The sequence below is a fragment of the Trichoplusia ni genome, chromosome 2 (genome assembly GCF_003590095.1).
Source record: "Trichoplusia ni isolate ovarian cell line Hi5 chromosome 2, tn1, whole genome shotgun sequence".
Taxonomy (NCBI): Eukaryota; Metazoa; Arthropoda; class Insecta; order Lepidoptera; family Noctuidae; genus Trichoplusia; species Trichoplusia ni.
This window is the reverse complement of record NC_039479.1, coordinates 19371357-19392366: the sequence shown is the minus strand read 5'-3', so window position 1 is coordinate 19392366 and position 21010 is coordinate 19371357. Positions and strand designations below refer to the sequence as shown.

Sequence of the window (21010 nt, the reverse complement as noted above, 5' to 3'; positions counted from 1 at the left end):
CATTATATAGTCTGTGTCAGTACAAACAACATATTATATTATCTATATTATAGTACAGAGTTGCCACAGACATAAAATACATAAGTACTAACTTGTAGATATAGAGTATGTTTTTAAAGATAAACGGAAATAAGATAAAATATAACAAGTATAATAATTAAAAAATACCTATTCATTACTAGGCGCTTTATTTTTTTATAAAATTACGTTTAGACTTTCAAAACTACATTAAAGCTGAAAATGTATTGTAGAATTTTTATTTTTTATAACCAAATCGCCATACAATTTAAATTGGTGTGTAAAATTGACATACTAATATATTTTTGCAACTATAATATGTTACAGTGAGAATTTCAGGTGAAGATAAAATAAGTTGTAGGATCAGTAATTGAGTTTTTATATTGATTATTTTCGTAGATGGTATCCCTCAGAACTTCACAGAAGATTTATGTCAACAATTGTCAACGTCGCGGTGGTATTATATTTATAGGAAATTCTCAATTCGTTCAAAGGAAATATATATTATATGTAATGTTTTATTATAAATAAGTGTAATATTTAAAAATATGAATACTTCTGTAGAAGGTATTATCGTGAACAAATGTCAATACGCCCCGATATACTTGATACAGGATCCTGGCGCCACTCAGGTAATAACTTATATTTGTTACTTAGCTTTACTGATATTTCAGTAGTTATATATTAATTTTGACGATTATATTTGCAGGCGAATACTTACGTGTTAACTCCGAGTACTGTAGACCCACCCAAACCTGTGAGCAATAACCTGAAAACATTCTACGAAAACAGTGGAAATATTGAAAATGGAATTATAAACACTGACATCAACGTAAGACCAAATGCAGTCAAGAAAAAGGAAGGGGTTTTAATAGGAAATAACTTGAAACTGGCCAGTTTTTTGCTGCCTAAAACTGAAAATGTAAATAAACAATACATAGTCGATAATATTGTTTTAAAACCTAACATTACCACTACTATAAGTAATCCAGTACCAGTGAATCATCATCCAGTAAATACAGTACCAAAAATAGATATTGATAGAAAAATAGTGAAACTTAAAGAGGTCCCGATCATCAACAGACATCGGCCAGAGAAAGTCCTGCCAAAGATTAAACCAAAAGAGAAGTAAGTGTACAATAAGTTATTTATGTACTTAACATACACAGAACATGATACTATAACTACTTGTAACATGTCACATGTAATTATGTAATCATGGAATATTGATCCACAATTCCCTTGCATATTGGATTTTTGAACACATTATTTACACTTTCCTAATTGCCATACAGCAACTTTGGTTTCCACTTAGATATTTTTATTTTTATTGTAATTATTTGACTATTAAAATAATAAAAATCTAATAAATAATATAAATTTCACCATCAAGCTTTAGCTCATTATAATGGCATTTGTTTTTCAGCACACCCAGTCCTACTCCGTCAAAGCATACATCAGTGCAATTAATAAAATTAGGAGGAACTTATCATAGGTAAATATTAAATCATAGAATAAGTAGCTTTATTAAAATAAAAACTATATGTTTCATTGTCAGTATCATGGTCAGAATTAAATGTTAAAGTAGATTAAGAAATGTTTACACAAGATTATTCAGCTAATGATAGTTATATTTTATGTCATGCTTAGTAAAAGCAGTTAAACAGTGAAGTAACTTCCTTAAATACATATGATACATCTAAATGCTCAATGGGCTGATTTGGAGCCTACATGGTAAAAGACAAGTCTACCACCATTTAAACTAAATGGATAAAAAACGCTTAATACTAGGTGTTAATGACCAAAATAAAATAAAAAATATTTTTAATTTTTAAATACAATACATATAAAACAAGCCAATAAAAATATCAATGTTTTCTTGTATTTTTGTGAAGTATGGTGCTTGAAAATAAGTTTATACGAGTATTTAAAGATTGTCATCCTATTGTATCACTTACATGATGATAAGATACAAATGTTATAAGAATACTTGAGAACTATAATTGTTGCATGCTAGCATGATGCATGGGATTTCAAATACGCATATTAATATTATTATCATTGAATACAGCAATTTTCATTAATAAAAACATTCTTAAGTGTTATCAACACACAAATAAAATAACTCTTCAATAATCCCTTTTTTAAGGCATTACAAGCTAGCCAAACAAAATAAAAAACATCCCATATAATTCTCTAAGATCTCTTTTATACACCACAAAACGCAACGATTACAATTTCAGTAATAACAGTTTACTCACGTCTATTTGTCGTTATAGCCTGACTAACTATTATAACAATACAAATTTTAAAACAAACAATAACAAATCATATAAACAAACAAATAATAAAGTATTTTTAAAAAGAAAGTGTAATTGTACCATTTCGTTTTCCAGCCTTAATCACTTAAGCAATGACCAGATCAAAATGGTAAATCAAGCATTGAAAATGTTCAATGATCCTGATAAAACAATGCCGGAGCCTACATATGATCCGGTTACCAACACTAAATATATTTATAAGTAAGTAGTACTACAGCAATGTCTAATAGTGTACTACATATAAACACTGTTTCATTCTTTTGCATCTTCATAACTTGTGAAATAACTGTACTGTTTTTGTAATAACTTTATTGGGACTGCACTAGTGTTAAATGTTGCCTGTTAACTAAATTGTTTTTAATTGTACTTTTTAGGGTTGTATCACCAAAAGACTTAACAGTGGTTGCAAAGAAGAAAATGTTACTTAAAGACAAAAAGGGTCATACAAAAATTCCGAAGCGAATTGAAGAAAAAGCCATTAAACAAGTTATACATAAAGAAGTACCAATTCCAAAAGAAATTATTGAAGAAGAACCTGAACCACCGGCTGAGGTAATTACTGTATTTATTTTTAGTTACATACAGAGCAATTAATCACTTGAAAACTAATTGATTGGACGAAAAATGTAAACAAAAATAATAGCTAATCATCAAACATATGCTAGTCTGACAAACCAAGCTGTTTCTATCAGCACTAATTTTAAATTACAAAATACGTAAGCAGCTATATCAGAATGTAACTTTAGTCCTTTTGTTTAGGTACTTAAAAATCTGTACAAATAAACAATTGTTACATCTAGATCTGTATGTACTTGCGACTTTTTTTTAAACTGCGTATTTAGACCTACATATTTCACCGCTTTTAAAGTATATTAGCCAATGAAGTATAGATAAATATAAATAACGCCCTTTTTCCAGGCTAAGGTCACAAGAAGTGGTAGGAAAGTAAAACTACCAAAGCAGATCTTACCTGAGGGCTCACCGCAGAGGACTAAAAAGAAGAGTGGCACCATTGTCACATGCTTCCAGTGTTCTGCTGTAAGATTAAGTTTATATTAAATTATGAGGCTCGGATGAGTAAATATTACTTATTTGAGCCTTATAAGTTGACTAACCATAGGCCACAATTTAAATGTTCATTCTTTGAAATATACCCTTGGGTTCATTACTTACTCTGCATGTTTTAAGATTTGTTCCCGCTCTGTGTATGTTTTTGTGGTAGACTGCTTACTTATCAGTGAGGATGCTCATCAACTCTTCAAGGTTAATAGAGAGTTAATAGAGAGGTTATATAGAGTGTCAAAAAAATATACCTTAAATTTCTTACAACAATATTTTTTTTCCAGGATTTCGGCAGCCTATACCGCCTTCAAAAACATTACGAAAATCATCCCACACACATACCTGCAAAAATCCATTCCAATTTATTCCATTGTCTACTGGCGATTATCAAGAGTGGCTCCGATGAAGATAAGACTAATATATTTATACAGCAGTTGGAACAGCTTATCGTGAAGCTGAAATCATTGCTGCCTTGCTTGTTAAAGAAAGTTGATGGAAGCGAGGGTCAATCTTGTACTATTAATGGCGATATTGGCAGGTATGTGCGCAATATGTTAACCTTAATGTAGGTAAAGAGTATTTTTATAATTGTTACTGTTTGTGAATTAAAAATAATAAGTCAACTCATTATGGTACCTAAATAATGTATGTTTTTCGGTTTTCAGATTATTTGGCATGAATCCCGGCAAATACAATTTCGATGTGGAAGCCTTGAATTGTGTGAAAGACAAAAATGGATACTGTATTCACAATCCACCAAAAATCAATCACTTCAACAAAGATCAAAGTAAACCGGTTCCGAACATACTGAAGCACTCAGAACTGTTAGTACCGGAGAGTGAAACAGAAAACTGCGCAAGAATCAACTCCGTGGCAAAGTGGCCCACCGTCAGTAAGAGGATATGGAAGCTCAAACAGAAAACACATGAACAAAGTGCAAAGAAAATGAGACTGAAATCTGAGGGCGACGCCCTTATCGAACTAGGAACCGAAGACTTTATATTTCCTAAAGAATCAGAAAATTTAAACAATATAAGCATTGTTCCCGAAAATAACGCAGCCGCTATTGACATTGGCGACGATGATGTTACTAAACTTTTAGGCGCGCAAGACTGCAACATCAACAGTCAACCAGTGACAGAAACACAAACCAACGATATCACTATGACTGAACAAGTTAAACCTAAAAACAACTTCGTCCAATTCCACAGCGCACACTTCGACATCAGATCTTCTCCTATTAAAACGTCTTCGACTGTATTCCGAAAGTTCCAGATTGATCCTAGTAAAATGAGCAATTACGACGTTCAAGTAATCCGCTCCTTAGAAATGGTGAACAAACCTCACGACAAACGCATCTCGCTATCAAATCCTGACAACTTACATGCCTCTATCCCAAGTTCCGACAGTTTACATCTATCAAATTTGGATAACATACGTGTTAGTCTGCCAAATTCAGACCAGATGCAACAAGTTTCTTTAGTAAATTCAACTAACAGTTTACATGTTTCATTACCGAATCCAGAAAATGGGCAACAAATTACCATACCGAACTCAAATGCTTTACATGTTAGTATGCCGACGTCCAGCAGTAATATTCATGCGATATCCAATTCTGAGAACAGGCTGCATGTAAGTATGTCTAGTGCTGACAACAGGCTGCATCTGAACCTACAAAACTCGAATGACCTACATGTTTCAAAAGCTAATCTGAGTAACGCTTTACATGTTATTGCAAATTCAGATAACAGTTTACATGCAAGTATGCCAGACTTAAATACCGGTCTACATATTCCAAATTCGAATAATAATCTTCATATTACTATCCCGAATTCGGATAACAGGCTTCATGTTACTTTGCCAGATTCTAATGATGATTTACATGTGAGTATGCCAAGTTCACCAAACAGCATACATTTGACGTTACCCGGTTCAAATGACGTCAATATTCCAAACGATAGCTTACACGACCTTTTCAAAGACGACCTATCATGTAAAGACACTGATGTTATAGACCCTGATCTGAAAGATTGGATTATAAGTACAAGTGAGAAGTCGGAAGACAGTTTTACCAAGTCTAATGGCCTCATCGAGCCGTCTTTAATACACGTCAGGGATAGTGATGATAAATCAATGGACCCACTTAAAAACGTCGATCATGGTGACGACATGCCGTCGCTAGACACATCAGATAATCGCCTGCTGTCGAATCAGGGCGAATCAGTATTAAACTTTTTAGATACATTAGGTAATGACTTATACCCAGAGACTGAGATTAGAAATAATGGTGTGGACTTCCAATTGGATCTGTTCGCATTTCATAATTCATAATATAATTAATTATTGTTAAGATTAAGAACAACATTAATTTAAGGACTTATTACAAAATTTATATTTAAGTATATTTTTAGAGAAGTAATAGATTTGTACTTACTGTGAATTTGTTTTATTTATCAATTATTTGGTAGATGTTAAACAATAATCTCTTTAAATCAAGTAAAATCGGCTTACACAAGTAAATCATTTTTGTTTGGTTTTGAATCAGCAGTTTGTCAATGATCTTCACACAAATGTGTTATTAAAAGAAAATAATGTATATGTTAGTTGTATTATGCAAATTGTTTAGTCATAATGTTCAATTAGTTTGAATTGGTTTCTTTACATGAATAAATTTCTTCATACTAAATAAACAAAAAGTGTTTGTAGTTACTGTGTATTCCTAACATTAATCGAAAATATAACATCTTTGGTGCTATTGATTGCATTTTGTAGCAGGATAGATACGCTTTGCATCAAATAAAAACATATGAACAAAACATGTTATGCTCCCACATTATAATAATAAGTAATAGATCTGGCTTTTGAAAGGGTACCAAATAAAAATTGGTGATCACCTGTAGAACCCCCATGTTCAGCATAGTAACTCTTCTTTGAGCTTTTGCTTAGCCTGTCAGCTATGACTTTAGAAGATTGGACAACAGATTGTGCTGTTCAATCATTGAGAAACTAGGGGGTATATAACCTTGATACTACTCAATAGTAGATTCGCTTTGTAGCTTTCAAGTGGAACTGAAAAACTATGAACAACTTTAATCTTAACAAAAAAAAAGGTTTCATTAGAATTATCCTGTAAGACACAATTTTGTATCTTTTGTTCCTACTGTAAAGGCATATACCAGTTCTATAACAGATGTTTGTAAACAATGATTCAATATATTAATGAAACAATAAAACAACCACAGTTATTTCATTTGTTTTATTTACAACAATTTCTTTAAAGATTCACATTTAGTAAAAGGAAACATGACAAACCATTAGATAAAGCTTTACACTCTTACAATATACCAATAGTAATTTATATTGTTTTTTTTTTTATAGTTTCTGATTCAGTGTTCAAATTATAACCAGTTCAATTAAAAAGATTTAACTTACAACAATTTATTTAATAAGTGCGCTTTATCTAATAAACCTTAAATAACTTATACAAAATAAATATAGCCTAAGCTTGTAAGACAGGTCTCTCATTCTTTCCCTCCAAGTTCTGATTGGTCAAAGCATAGCCAGTTCCACCTCTTTGGACAACAATAATGTCTTTCTCTTTTAATTTGTCACCGGTGAGTGGGTGCAACCAATCCTTTTTGATGATCTTCTCTACACATTCCATTGTGACTACATGGCCAGTTGTCCTGAAGAATTTTTAATAATAAATATTAGTAAACATGAAAAATTTTAGACTAACATGAATTGATAAATTTTCCATCAGAATTTAAAATTTTAGGGAAATTTAGTAATTGTAAGGTCTTCACAGGAAAACAGTTATTAGTACAGCAATAATGGTATTCCATAATAGTGGAGTTTAAAAGGCACAACAAATAAGGCATAATAACCTGGTACTTGACTTATCAAGTACCAGGTTATTATGCCAGGAGATAAGTAAACTGAATAAATGGAAGTAATTTAATAATATTTTTTGAGCTTTTACCTAATTACAGCACAGGGTACAGCATTGCCCAGTATGTCATGTGTAACAGGGCACATGTACCTGTTTTCCTTAGCAATCAATGATTTTTTATCATCAGGGTCATTCACTAATGTCCACTTCACTTCAATCAAGTCTTTCATTTTTAATGGTTTCCCACTTATAGGGCAGTAAACAGTCGGGTCAGGCTTTTCAACTTTAGAATGTTTAGCATCTGGCAGTTGTGATGGCACCCAGAAACTTGGCAACTGTTTTGCTTTGCCATTCGCGAGGTTTGATACAGATGACGAGGATGGCCCGTCATCCTGCTTCGTACTTGTAATATTCTTCTCTCTGTTCATAAACTTGATCAAATTTGCTTCTTTCTCAGCCGCAGCCAACTCAGCTTTCTCTGTGTCTTCCTTTTTTAATTGCTTCTCGTACTTCTTCAACTTGCGGTTATACTCACCCTTTTTTGAGATGATATACTCTAAAATAGCCTCTTTATCAAATAAATAACCTTCTTTAGTTATAACTGGGTTTCTACAAGGCTGTAAAGTTAAGCTACAGCAATCGAAACTTTTCACTGAATCTTTTCCAAGTCTTTCGCTTTGAGTACCATAACCAGAGGCCGCAGCATCCTTCTTCTTTTCATGGTATGTGTAGACAGCACCTGCAGTGCAGTTCCTAGCATGCCGAGTCATTTTCACAGTTTCATTCGCTACTTAAACTCAATATTAGAATTATTAAACCACAGAATCAGCGTCGTGTTGTTTATCCTTACTTTGACAGAAGTACATTAAGAACCAGTGTTGTTACAGGTCATAAAATTGTTTTTTTATTACTTTTTATTTTGGACAGAATTTACAAGAATGTTAAAAAACTCATAGCGTATATGAAAAATTGCGATAAAATAATAAATCGTAAATTGAAAAAAAATTGCAATGATACACAATGTATGAACGCTTTTCAACCCACGTAAATAATAGCACTGCGCAGTCTAAATGTGACGTTTGTCAAAACGTGCAAATAACAAGTAAACAAACGTCAACACAACTCAACGTCAAACGTCAATGAACGTTCTCTCGCCTTCTTGTTTACACATACAAATACGAACGAAATCATAATTTCTGTAGTTTCACAAGTGTCTCTTTCGCGAGAGGTGTCTTTTGAGGGCAGTTCTATATATTGTTGAATATTGATAAAAGTTATCTGTGATTACACTAATCTAATCTAATAGATTTAATTATAATTCACTCGCAGTGATAAAGTTTTTGAGTGTGTCGACCTAATTCATATTAACATATTGGATACATCGTTGCAGTACAAATAGTTGTGTTTTTATTTTCGTGGTGATTATTATAAGTGAATAATGAACTTATCGTTCGCTGGTTGTGGTTTTCTTGGTATTTACCATGTTGGTGTTGCAGTGTGTTTTAAAAAGTATGCGCCCCATTTATTGTTAGGTAAAATCTCTGGCGCCTCTTTTGGCGCCTTGTCGGCTTGCTGTCTGCTATGCGACCTGCCCATAGGTAATGTATACTCTCAGATATTTTATTTACATAATAATATAGATTTAGAATACTTACACACTTGTTGTACCTAAATAACAATCAAAAATTTATTTTTTCTAGAAAAAAATGCTTTCTTAAAACAATTTAAAGGTTTTTTTTAATACAGTAATATGGATTCAAGAAGAGTTGATAATACACACACATAAGTCAAGTCATATAAGTCCACATATCCATACACATAAATATAATTACCTACAATTTCTGATGTCTTGTTAAATGCACAAAGTGTCACATTAGTCATCATATGTAAAAGAAGATGATAGGACAAGGTCATAATACTAGCTCATTCGTAATTCAATACTAAGGACTCTACTGTATTACACACGGATGATTGCTACTTTAAATTAAGTCTATTTATTTATTGTTTTGAATTCCAATATATTTACTGGGTTAAAAATTCCCTTATTCATTAATTTGTTAAGAAGTTATGCTATCATTTACAGGCTTTAAATTGCTACTTTTTCTTTTATTCCTACATTACATATTTTTTTCAGTAACGAAAATATTTTTTTATAATTTTAATCTATATTATTTATTTTGTATTGATTAGAAGAGTTTACAAAGATCTTTAATCAACATTCTTGAAAAAGAAGTTTCAGGAAGTGAAACTTTATAAACACGTAGAATGTAAACATGCCTATTATGACTTGGTGTTGTGCCAATGTGTGGAATTTGTAGTTACAACACAAGGGCTATGGGATATAAATAGGTCTTACAGAATTTTAGGGCCCACTGTGTTTTCATTTTGTTTAGTATGTGTATTATACAATTTTATTAACTTACTTAATATTATGTATGTACACAATTTGAATTCCTAACTATCGAGAGCAGAGACTGCAGCTTTGTAAGCAGCAGTTTATGTTTTTGTATAAACTAACTCTTTTCTAGAAAAAATTTTCTTACTTTTTCGTTTTTTTTTTTATTCTACCTATCTTATATATTAAAAAGAATATATTACAGAAACATAAAGAGTCAACATATTCCTTAGTGGAGTCACCATCTAATTTATTGATACTGCAAGTTGTAATTTTGTAAAAGTAGAATTTCTAGTAATTCTAGTGCATTTTACACTACCACTTATCAATACTAACTCAAAATTACTATAGTGTTATCTTTGCCGTAAAAATAAAGGCCTATGTAGTCGCGGCGATAAATATCCTACGATTCACTAAACATTGTCAGGCCGCTCAGTTTTCGTATCAAAAATAATCTATCATCGCCGGCGATGTATCGCAACTCGAACTATATCTATCACTTAGTCTAAACGAGTTCTAAAACACGAAAAGTACGTAATAATGCTCCAAAGTTCAAGTTTTTCTCAAGCCCTCAATGTTCTTAAAAGATAATCTTAGCAACCGATGTCCTATATAGGTTGTTGACATATACTGATAAATTAATTTTAATATTTAGATTTTCTGATATTCAATCTTAATCACTTTGTTTCCACCCAAAAAACTGATTCATCATTATCATTCTAATATCGTCGTGTATTCTCAATATACGTTTTTTATGTAATGGTCTTCTTGTTATATAAAAAAAATTGTTGGTAAGCTTGATTTAAAATAACACAAAATCGTCACTAATTCCATTGCCTTTACAATGAGCTCTTAACGCTGCAGTTTTGCCGATGTAGAAAATAAGACGCTGCTAGGGCAGCGCGTCCTCTTGCCTTCTCCACGGCAAAAGTCCTCTTATAAGTCTGGGAGACCTCAAGTTTCTTTCCCGAAACTACAACAGTCGTACTTGGTGTTGGGAAACTCCCAGATTCATAATACCCCAATTTTGTTTTTACTAGGGGAAATCACGACCGATGTACTGAGAGTAGTGAGCGAGGCGAGGGCGGGCTCCCTCGGGCCTTTCAGCCCCTCCTTTAACATACAAAATGTCCTGCTCGAGGGGATGCAGAAGTACCTTCCCCATGACGTACACAAGATCGTCAGCGGCAAGCTACATATTTCCCTAACGAGGGTTTACGATGGCAAGAACGTCATCGTTTCTGAATTCCCCACGAGAGAAGATTTGCTACAGGTAAGACAAATTCGTAAAGTATGTCCCTTAAAAACGGCAAGCGTGTTTGTAAATATTTAAGGATATTTTGCTTAAACACGTAAACATGTCGTCGTGTTATTCAATGCATCATAAACGATTTGTTTACGCGTAAAATGATGTCAATTGATCGACATAGCAGTATATGTCATAATATAATTTATGCATCGAACTAATTATCTTGGACAAAAAAATGAATGGTCCACATTTTAAAACTTTTTAACATTATCAATGTGACCAGGGGCCATGTCTTAAAGAAATACATGAATACTGCGGGTGTACAAGAGCCATAACCATAATAATATTGCTTTAACACATGGTCGTATCCCCCCAGAAAGAAATCTCAGCAGAGACCTGCATTAGAAACTCTTTAAACCTCGATCCAAATTTAAAATTTTTCTTTTTTTCTAGGCGTTGTTAGCGTCATGTTTCGTGCCAGTATTCTCTGGTCTGCTCCCGCCTCGTTTCCACGGCATAAGGTACATGGACGGCGGTTTCAGTGATAACTTACCGGTACTGGACGAAAACACCATCACTGTTAGTCCCTTCTGTGGCGAGAGCGATATATGCCCGAGGGATTTGAGCTCACAGTTATTCCATGTAAGTATTAATATAAGTATTTAGATTAAGTTCTGGTGAATTGGGCATGTTGAGAAAAAGAATGGAAGAAAAAGATGAAGTTGAAATTCCTCTTTATGTAAGGAGGTTTGAAACCCTATATACGATGATAGGTACGTTAGTTTAAATCCATCGTTTATTCGTTTTGATAAACAACACTACTGCGCAGCACGTAAACAGTGCACAAATTTTATTTTATATGTATTTAGCGCGTGACTTGACTCAAGCGCATTTTAAGATAGTATGTCCTAGCTACGTTGTGTCGTATGAGTAGATATTTTCTTTTATAATTACACAAATTAATGTAATTTGTCTTTATTTCATGCTGTAGCTTAAAACACATTATAATATCTAATATCTAGTTATGAATGAAGTTATGCTTAGCGACCAACGAGTTCGGATGGTCCGATAAGCCAGCCATGTTTGATTTATTCTAATCATGCCGCGTTCATACCTATTTGTATTTGTCGTGTATCAGTAAACTTTATCGAGTATACCTTGACATTGCATTTATTGCAATAACGCGGAAGAGTAGCTTCATCATGCGATATGACTTTAAAATATGTGATTGATTTGATGATTATCTGAGATAAGAAGTCCAAATCGCAATTTAATACTTAATAATAGTTCCTCTTCGCGTTTCAACCATGCTTTTGATGGGCCCTATTGGTCATAGCATTATTATTGGTATAAAGATCTTCAATAAATGGACAAGTCTATTCACACACACACACACATAAATAAAATGTAGAGTCCTTGAGGATACTTCATCAAAACAAACTCTTCACTTTTATGATAGTAAACGTAGATGGCAACTTACCCTCTTAAAATAATTATAATTCATAAAATATATCAAGAAAAGTATCCTTAAATCTCCCCCCTTTGCAGGTTAATCTGGCAAACACAAGCATAGAACTATCAAAACAGAACATGAATAGATTCGCTAGGATCCTATTCCCTCCGAAGCCGGAAGTTCTAAGCAACATGTGCAAACAAGGTTTCGACGATGCGCTCAGGTTCTTGCATAGAAACAACATGATTTCTTGCACGAGGTGCCTTGCGGTGCAGTCGACCTTTCAATTGCAAGACGTGTTGGATGATACGACGTACGAATACGACCCAGATTGTGAAGAATGCAAGACTCATCGTCAGGTTAGTGCTGTATTTGTATCTGCAAAACAATTTCTGGCGTGCCCTTAGTATCCATTTGCCTTAGATGACAATAACAATACAGATATTGATGCTAATGATGTCGCCTCTGAGTTATGGCTGCCACTGACTTGAAAAGAAGATGAATAGTTTTAAGATGTTCAACATATTATCAGTTGTATTTTTAGCGATAGCAGCACGTGATAAAAAATATAATAACTGGTTCCAAGTAACCTAGAATACAGAATCATGAAAGGATTTGGGGGAGGCCTTTGCTCAGATAGCCAGAAGTTTGATACAGTCAGCTGGATAAAAAAATATAACAGATGTTATTTACTCTGAATTAGATGAAACAATTTCAACCATACTCCCTGTATAGCGGAATTCCTAACCTCACTCCAAATTTCAGGACGCATTAGTCGACGACCTACCAGACACGGTGATGACGATATTCCAGAACGCCATAGATTCGGCTAACAACGGCATTGTCAATTGGGTGATGAGGCAGAGGGCTATGAGGTACCTCACGCTCCTGACGCTGCCGTACCGAGTGCCCATCGACATTATGTATGCTACATTCACAAAGTGAGTAGATCTTTCTTTTATTTAGGCTTTAAATAAACCCTTCCGGCACCTTTTGAAGGAAGACTTACAGTTGCAAAACGAGATGGCGATCTACGTCGTGTAGTGCGCTGTCTGCTTACACAGTAAGGCTTACTTTGAAGGGAGGCGATAGGACTTAGGATAAGCAAAATATAAGTAGTGAATGAATGGAGTATGTTGTGTGTTCATGGTTTGTGGAGAAAATCTTGTGTATATGTGTGTCCCCGTCTAGGTAATCGACAGCTATCACTTTGTCCTGAATAGTTTAGTTTTTGACGAACGTCCTCCGTTAAAAATTTGTACTTCACACGTCTGTTTATGTCATGTATGTTCTTAAAACAATGTTTTCCGTGGAACTATATTAAGCAAAGGAACGGTAATGCCTTGCTGATAGGTTTTCGTTTTTAATTGGATCTTATTTCAACCCTTCTGGCGCAAATAAATATTTTTATAAATTACAAATTTCTAAATTTTTTGAGGCATATATTTTTTTTTATATTATTTCTTGTGCTAATCGACTTAACTTGTGTTAAGCTTTCACCGTGCATTCAATTATGCGTTTCAAATATGTCAACGGTCCCTGCCCCTGACAGAGAAAGTTACTTGCCAATCGAGTTTTCCACGCCTTTAATTTGCCTTGACTGCCCTTTCAAGTTCTGTATAGCCGTACTTGCTTTTAATGTTAACAATTTTGTGAATCTGATAGCACCCATATCCATAAATACGAAAATTACTTAGGTTGTAAAATTTAATAAAATATACTTAATCTATTGTATTGCTTAAATATGAAGCCATATTTACTGTAATATAAACAGATAAATCTAATATTGCTTTGTTATGAACAGCACGTATGTAAATGGACAATATGGTGCAAGAGTACATTCTTGGTAGTATTTTGATATAGAAACTTTCAATCACAAAAGTAGCTAATACTTCTGACTTCTATTTTTCACCCCTTGACAACGTAAAGTCAATTCATTTTTTTTAATCACTAATACTGTCCCCTTCCACATTTCATAATTCGCTTTTGTTTATTAATCTGTGGTACAGTATCCGTTCGATACGCAGTAGTAAATGCGTAATGGTCAGTTTCCTGTAAAAATAAGTAGGTACTTACGTAACTTCGTAAAAATATCAGCAAAATATTTACTTTTGATAGTAATGTTATTAATTAAATACATTAAATACAATGTCGTTTTGTTGTAACAGATAGGTGTAGGCACATTCGCAAGCGTAGTAAGCAAAATGATTATGTAAACAATGACTTGATAACACAATTTACATAATATTCACCTAAATTCAGAATACTTTAGTGTTGCATAAATCGTGAATGGCACGTTTGGTTCGTGCTCAATTATATTCGCGCTTTTTTATTTATATTCGAATGAAACATATACGCCTCTGAATCATCTACTTTGACTTTGGATTATACACATAATATGTGTATTATAATGATATTAATGGCCATGCAGAATGTATTCGTGTAATTATGTGTTATTATCCAATATGTGCTCCAAAGAAAGTATAGAACATAGAAATGAAGCCATAATCAAAATTGAAAAAGAATAAAATTACTCTCGTAACAATTCGCGTGTTTTTTTTCTTTAATGTGTGCGAACTTTGTGCTATTACTGGTCACATTATCATGTCTGTTCTAATTTCAAATTGATATTCTATTTAATTGTACCATTGTTGCTACAATTGTGTCAAGGACATAATATAAGGAAATAATTGCATTCAGATGCGATAATTATGATATAACGTCTATAGAGCAATTATTATACATGACATAGCATTTTGAGAAACACAATAATTAATTAGGTAGTAAAAGTACAAACAGCACACTTTCAAGTTAAGAACGTTACTTCTAATCCCCCCCGTTTTTGAATTGCTTATCAAAAAGATTTTATCACATCTTAGAGACCTCCTTGCTTAAAATCTCTTCTCACATTCTTTTAAACCATCGACTATAGTTTAATTTTTAGGGGACTATTATCAAATCTAAAGTAAGAGTTACAGTTGTGAAAATATACCACTCTGCGTTGTATTGTGAGCCGGCAATCTTCCACAACTGCACTTATATTGCTTTAAGATTTGGTAATAGGCCCCCAGTATCCTCTGACCCCTCATTTCACTAACACATCAACCGCTTTTTAGCTGTGTGGCCGATAGAGTAGAGACGCATGCGGTTCAGTACAAAGTGGCTGCAAATATACTCGTCCGTAAAAAGAGGTGTATTCGGCACAACAACTATATGACTAGGTCAGTCTATTTTAATTTCAAGTCTTGTCCAAAATCGTTGTCTGTGTGAATACGCTGTTGAGACAAGAATGCTAGATGTCCACGTCTTTGTGTGGGGGTACAGGAATTTAAAGGGTGATTCTCATCAGGAGTGAAAAAGTTTGATTTCTGTGATTCGCTGTTCAGTTGTTTTTCCATGCTTGTTGGAATGAGAATCACCCTTCTTTTATTTAGGGACCTTTGTTCGTAGTTTTGTTCTAATGTCGTTAGTAAGTAAAAGGGTCGATATAAAATATAATTGTTGGTTGTAAGTAGAAAAGTGTTGTGCGTTTTTGGTGGAGGTTCACAATAGCTTTGGAGCGGGTTTCTAACATAGTTCCATATTATCCTTTTTGGGCTAATATTAGAACAAAAAGTAGTCAGTAAATGTCAAGTTTATTGAAATTGTATTAATGTTCGACATCCCTTAAGGTCTTATTGTTACCGTTGTCGAAGAGAGATGCCACTCTATACCTTGTATTGCTGTCTCGCTTCCTCAATTGCAACAGTTTTACTATGAGAGGTGATGTTAGGTCACATTAACATTTCCCTCGCTTTCCTCATACAAAGATACTAACTCATTAACGTCATAACTATTAAACTTGACATTTAATACATTAACCCACGTTTGACGCAAGAAGCACATTTAAAAAAAATAGTATTTACGTCAATATCTTATATCTTGCGATCTTTTTAATGGGTCAATGTAGAAAAAATGACCCGTTTCGCTTTATGATAGAAATGTAAACTATCTGATTAGGCATTAGGTATTGGATAAATCATAACAATTGTGTTTATAATTATGTAAGCATGTTCTTTAGATAAGTTATGTCATTTAGAAACTAATAACATTTTGTACTAGGGGATAATGGTTGGGTTTTTGATTATGCGATATTTTAATAACGTCATAGGAATGTTTTTGTTATGCGGGTGTTACATAATTAAACTGTACCTAAATGGTTTAGTCATTGACATTTTGGGGAAGTCTAGAGTGATTTACCTTCCTTAAATATTTGCCATTGTTTTTGTTTCCCTGATAGATATTTTAGTTTGTATATGTTTAAAGGTTCTTTTTGCCTTTTCCACAAAAATGCAGAAGAATATTTTAAAATATTTTTACTCAGTTTTTTTATTCAAAATGCTGCTTGATAGATTTCTATAAGAAGAATTAATGTTCTTAATAACTCTTAATCATAATAAAAGTTGTGATAATGTTATCACTAATTCTATACACTGAAAGTTAATATTTATTGTACTTTCTTTGAATTAGATAACAAAGTATAAATATTATTGATTTTAAGTACATTCTTAGTACAAAATGAAAGTGTTTAATTTCTATTCACTTGATATTTACAATTTAAAATATTTTTTGTCTAAATTAGATATAATGCCATCAGACGTCTTGTAATCAAATATGAATATTGAAACTCTACGCTTAGCATCATAAAATTGATTTTTCTCTGGAGACATATTGATTTAATTTTCATAATTATGATTTAAATCTTATCTACTTAATCTACTTATAACGGATGTCTTTGCCCCGTAAAAAAAATGCAACTTTTGCTTAACATGGCAAAGCAAAGCATCCAATTCTCAGTGCAAATGGGAATCAACAATTTTTCATAAAAAGGACAGTTTATAAAACATGTATGCCTTATTCCAGAAAGATAAAAAACACACTTGTAAAGCGACTACTTTTATGCCTTCTGAAAATGTATACATACCGTTAAGAAATTTCGGTAAAAACCAGGGTAAATTTTGAATTCTCAAACTATCATATCTTAGTAATCAAAAAATGCTTAAACAATATCTTTCAGCTTTATATTAATAAGGAAAGTAAATGAACGTTTTGACCTCGAAAAGCTTATCAGCTTACCCAAACATTATTGAAAATTATAGCTGATAAAATGCTTTGTCCGCAGTAGCGATATTTCCTGTTATTGTGTAAAAGCTAATACCGACTAGATTCTTCTATTGACCTACAATAACATCCTGGAACAGTAATAATTACGATGTTTCAACCAACAATAGTTTCAATGTAAAAACGGGCTATGATGGAAAAATGATTTCCACTTTCAATCGGTAACTAGTCCATTCTATATCGTATTATGCCTTATGTCGCCGTCATCCAATCAATATAATACTGTCCTAAACTTTTTTAAGTGGGACAATTCCATTATACACCACTTATTTCAATAAATGGAACACGTGTAAGCCAGTATGACAATGAATACCAGACATAAACTGTCAAGTTCGATGTGACCCAAGGCAATTGACAGTATTGGAACAAAAATAAATCAGAAGAAAATGAAAGTGGAATAATAGAAATTTTTCCCGTTCAATTTTAGTAGAATTTCCTAGTCTTCAGGATTTCTAAATTCGTGCGATTATAATGACCAGCGTTCGCGCTATCTCCCTATCTCTATTTTAGTATGTCTCTATGCTCGCTAGCTTCATACATCTGTGTCATCATAACAAGGATCTAATACGTCACAACATTGTGTTCCAAGATACATCAATATTTTAGTTCCAATGTTTATATTCCTATAATATTTTAGAGCTGGCCTTTAGACCCTATCAATCATAATGCGAGTCTAGAGTTGAAGCGGACTTTGTTATATCAAGTGTCGATATCATTCCATCCATTTAATCGTATCTATATTGGAACAATAAAACTATTAAATCGTTTTAATCTGATCGTCATTGATTCTTCATGGAGTTTTGTAGTTCGATGGTCATTGACATCATTTTATAAGGGTAAATATTAAGGTCAGTTGCCCCGATTGGAATTAACATATTGCCCTGATTTAAAAATGTAGAGACTTTTATAATGCACAGCTGTACGTTAGTCTCATCATACCCTAAGAAAAGTTGTAAACAAGATCAGTTATGAGGGTCATAAAGTCGAACAAATTTGTCGCATCATCAGATTGTAGCTTTCCTAGTTCATACTAGGTGGAATGTATCTAAATTGTTCTTGTTGATTGTTCAACTTCAACGCCTTTGTAAACTTACTTCTATCGACTCATACTTTTTTATTCATACCCCGACTCTAATGTCTAGAGATGATGATACTTAGAGCAATAAACAATAACAGTTATTAACATTTTTCTGCAACATTCCCATCTATAGAAGAATATACCGAATAATAATTTAAGTGCATAATATTATGGGATAGAGGCTTAAATATTTTTCATAAGCGGCTTATGCTTTGCGGCAAATTTATGTGCTTATGTTAAAGATACAAGATACAAACACACAGTGTGACACGCGTGTGGCACCAAAAATAAAGCAACGATAAAAGCTCGATGTTATTGCAGTATTCAATATTTATCAAATCCTTTAATCTCTTCAAATGATCCGATGTGATAGTAAAATAAAACGCGTATTAACACGTGTTTAATACATCGTACTTTGTGAAATCCCTACTGAAATAAATAATCTCAAAAGTACTCTTATAGATTACTATTCATCATAACATTGCACAGTTAATCTATTGATCGATGATTTACTTTGCATTATTGTGTTAAGCCTTATTTCTTTATGGACTATCAATGTCAATAGGGATTTGACCATTTGTATGAATGTTTTTAGTAACTCTTACAGTATACTAATCGAGATGGTGTCTCTCAGATTCTATTCTAAACCTACTTGAGGCTCTAAAACTAAATCTTCATTTTCTACTAATGAAAAAGTTTCCGGACTCAGAGTTCAGAATTCTTTCATAAGAGCATCGGACACTATGAAATTTGCCCAAAATGTTGCCTTATCTTCAACAAATCTTTTTCTCCGTAGATTCGTAACATGTACACCGAAGATGAGCAAGTCGCTCTGGAAGCTGAGTCTTAATACGCTGCAACAGCTCCACGGGTTCATGTACGCGACCCACGACAGGTCGGAGGCAGCCGCCAGGATATACTACAAGCTGACCATGGATCACGGGAAAATGGATGCGAATGATGGCAGGCAACTGGATAGGAGGTGAGTTCAATTTATATCATTCTTTAAGCCCTCACGAGCTTGCGAAGAAGTCTTCTAAGAATGTGAGAACTATTTGGAAAAGACTTATATCGCTTTAAATATTATTGAAAATAATATGGCTGTAGGGTATAGTGCTTTCTAATGACCAAATAACGAATAAGCCTAGTAGATACAAAGGAAGATACATTGACAATTTAGAGATGTATACGAATGTTGCAAGGACGATTGTATAAGTAATTAATATAATATAATGCATAAGACATTATTATAATAATTTCACCTTACGGACATTATTGATTACTTATTTTCCTTGTCTCAGAAAAAAAGTACACGAAACACGTAATTCTAATCTCTCACCGATATATCCGGTTTGACATTCTATAATATTATAATTTATTATCGGCGCAGCAGTAAATTATAATCTAATCTCAACGACCTTCGATAGTTAGTTAAACTTGACTTCCAAAATTACTGTCTTATTGTTAGGTAATACCTGACTGATGGAAAATATCCTAACATATATGTATTTAATAAGACAATCAAAATTTAAATGCTTTTATTTCAAGTAGACCCTGTACAGGCTCTTTCGAAACTTAAATATGACTCTACTTGCGGTTCCAAAGAACATTCTTAAAGAGATGAACTGACAAGAAATTCCATTAGCTACTTTATGAAACGTGAAAGATACATGTTATAGTAAGAATTAAATAATAACGTAAGTTAGATTAAAATAGAAAAAGCGAAACTTGGTGAAAAAAAACCAATCCAATCATGAAATAGAAAGAAAATAAACAAAATGACAATAAATAAGAAATCCATCAGTATTTCGACAGATACAAAAAATTACTAAAGTTATCAAGTTGGCATATCGAGACTATATGTTTCTTATTTGAGTAGAATGTATTTCTATACTTCCAAAAACTAAAAGGCACCCATTGGCATCCATTGCATTTACCTTAGAGAATTTCACCTTATTCTATTGAACCCTTTTTTCGATTTTACTTAAGCTTTCGATACGGTAAATACCAAACTCTACAATCTTATCAAATCTACTGATTTGAGTAAAGATACGAACAAAGATTACCAACTATTGTAATGTACCTAATTTATTGTATTGTTGACATCTATTTATGAACTTACATATTTTGATGAGATTTCTATACGTTTCTATTTAAAATAAATTAAGTCAGTAGAGAGTAAGCGGTCTCATTTAACGCGTAATATTCACTCGTAAATATTTATATCATCTTTGTTCGTTACTGTCAACACCAAACAGCTGCATTATCTTTTGTGATATACTTTTGTATTTTGACATTTGCTTTGTTTTGGTCCAACGTGTTCTCTCGGCTAATTAAACTTAATGAATCAGATAATTAACAAATTGCATTTCTTTCTTCATT

General features: G+C 32.9%; 3 protein-coding genes across 4 annotated transcripts in view; 2 read left to right on the top strand and 1 right to left on the bottom strand.

Moving 5' to 3' along the window:
* Positions 1 to 368: 368 nt before the first annotated feature.
* LOC113508551 lies at positions 369 to 5835 on the top strand. Of its 2 annotated transcripts, XM_026891664.1 has the most exons (8): positions 378 to 650; positions 728 to 1146; positions 1445 to 1513; positions 2415 to 2540; positions 2714 to 2891; positions 3258 to 3377; positions 3686 to 3939; positions 4067 to 5835. In XM_026891664.1, the coding sequence occupies exons 1-8, from the start codon at positions 567 to 569 to the stop codon at positions 5730 to 5732; spliced, it is 2916 nt and encodes a 971-aa protein (XP_026747465.1). In that variant the 5' UTR covers positions 378 to 566; the 3' UTR covers positions 5733 to 5835. The 2 variants fall into 2 exon arrangements, with proteins under 2 accessions (XP_026747466.1, XP_026747465.1); XM_026891665.1 differs by lacking the exon at positions 3258 to 3377 and having other exon boundaries at positions 369 to 650.
* A 799-nt stretch (positions 5836 to 6634) lies between these two features.
* On the bottom strand, positions 6635 to 8234 carry LOC113508557 (nitric oxide synthase-interacting protein homolog). Its single transcript, XM_026891671.1, has 2 exons — positions 7384 to 8234; positions 6635 to 7087 (listed from the first exon to the last, which is right to left on the bottom strand). Exons 1-2 carry the CDS (start codon positions 8061 to 8063, stop codon positions 6901 to 6903), a joined length of 867 nt encoding a protein of 288 aa, XP_026747472.1. The 5' UTR covers positions 8064 to 8234; the 3' UTR covers positions 6635 to 6900.
* A 273-nt stretch (positions 8235 to 8507) lies between these two features.
* The window catches only part of LOC113508562, a 29841-nt gene continuing 17338 nt past the window's right edge, over positions 8508 to 21010 (top strand). Inside the window, 6 exon segments of the mRNA XM_026891676.1 lie at positions 8508 to 8891; positions 10729 to 10961; positions 11391 to 11579; positions 12486 to 12749; positions 13156 to 13331; positions 19425 to 19610. Of these exon segments, the coding sequence (XP_026747477.1) occupies positions 8732 to 8891; positions 10729 to 10961; positions 11391 to 11579; positions 12486 to 12749; positions 13156 to 13331; positions 19425 to 19610 (1208 nt within the window). The 5' untranslated portion in view covers positions 8508 to 8731.

Coding starts and splice junctions, on each gene's coding strand:
- LOC113508551 (XM_026891664.1), top strand. CDS start 567: ATGAATACTTCTGTAGAAGGTATTATCGTGAACAAATGTCAATACGCC. Junction 1,147..1,444: donor AAGATTAAACCAAAAGAGAA/GTAAGTGTACAA, acceptor TTTGTTTTTCAG/CACACCCAGTCCTACTCCGT. Junction 3,940..4,066: donor ATTAATGGCGATATTGGCAG/GTATGTGCGCAA, acceptor TTCGGTTTTCAG/ATTATTTGGCATGAATCCCG.
- LOC113508557 (XM_026891671.1), bottom strand. CDS start 8,063: ATGACTCGGCATGCTAGGAACTGCACTGCAGGTGCTGTCTACACATAC. Junction 7,088..7,383: donor GTACCCTGTGCTGTAATTAG/GTAAAAGCTCAA, acceptor AAAATTCTTCAG/GACAACTGGCCATGTAGTCA.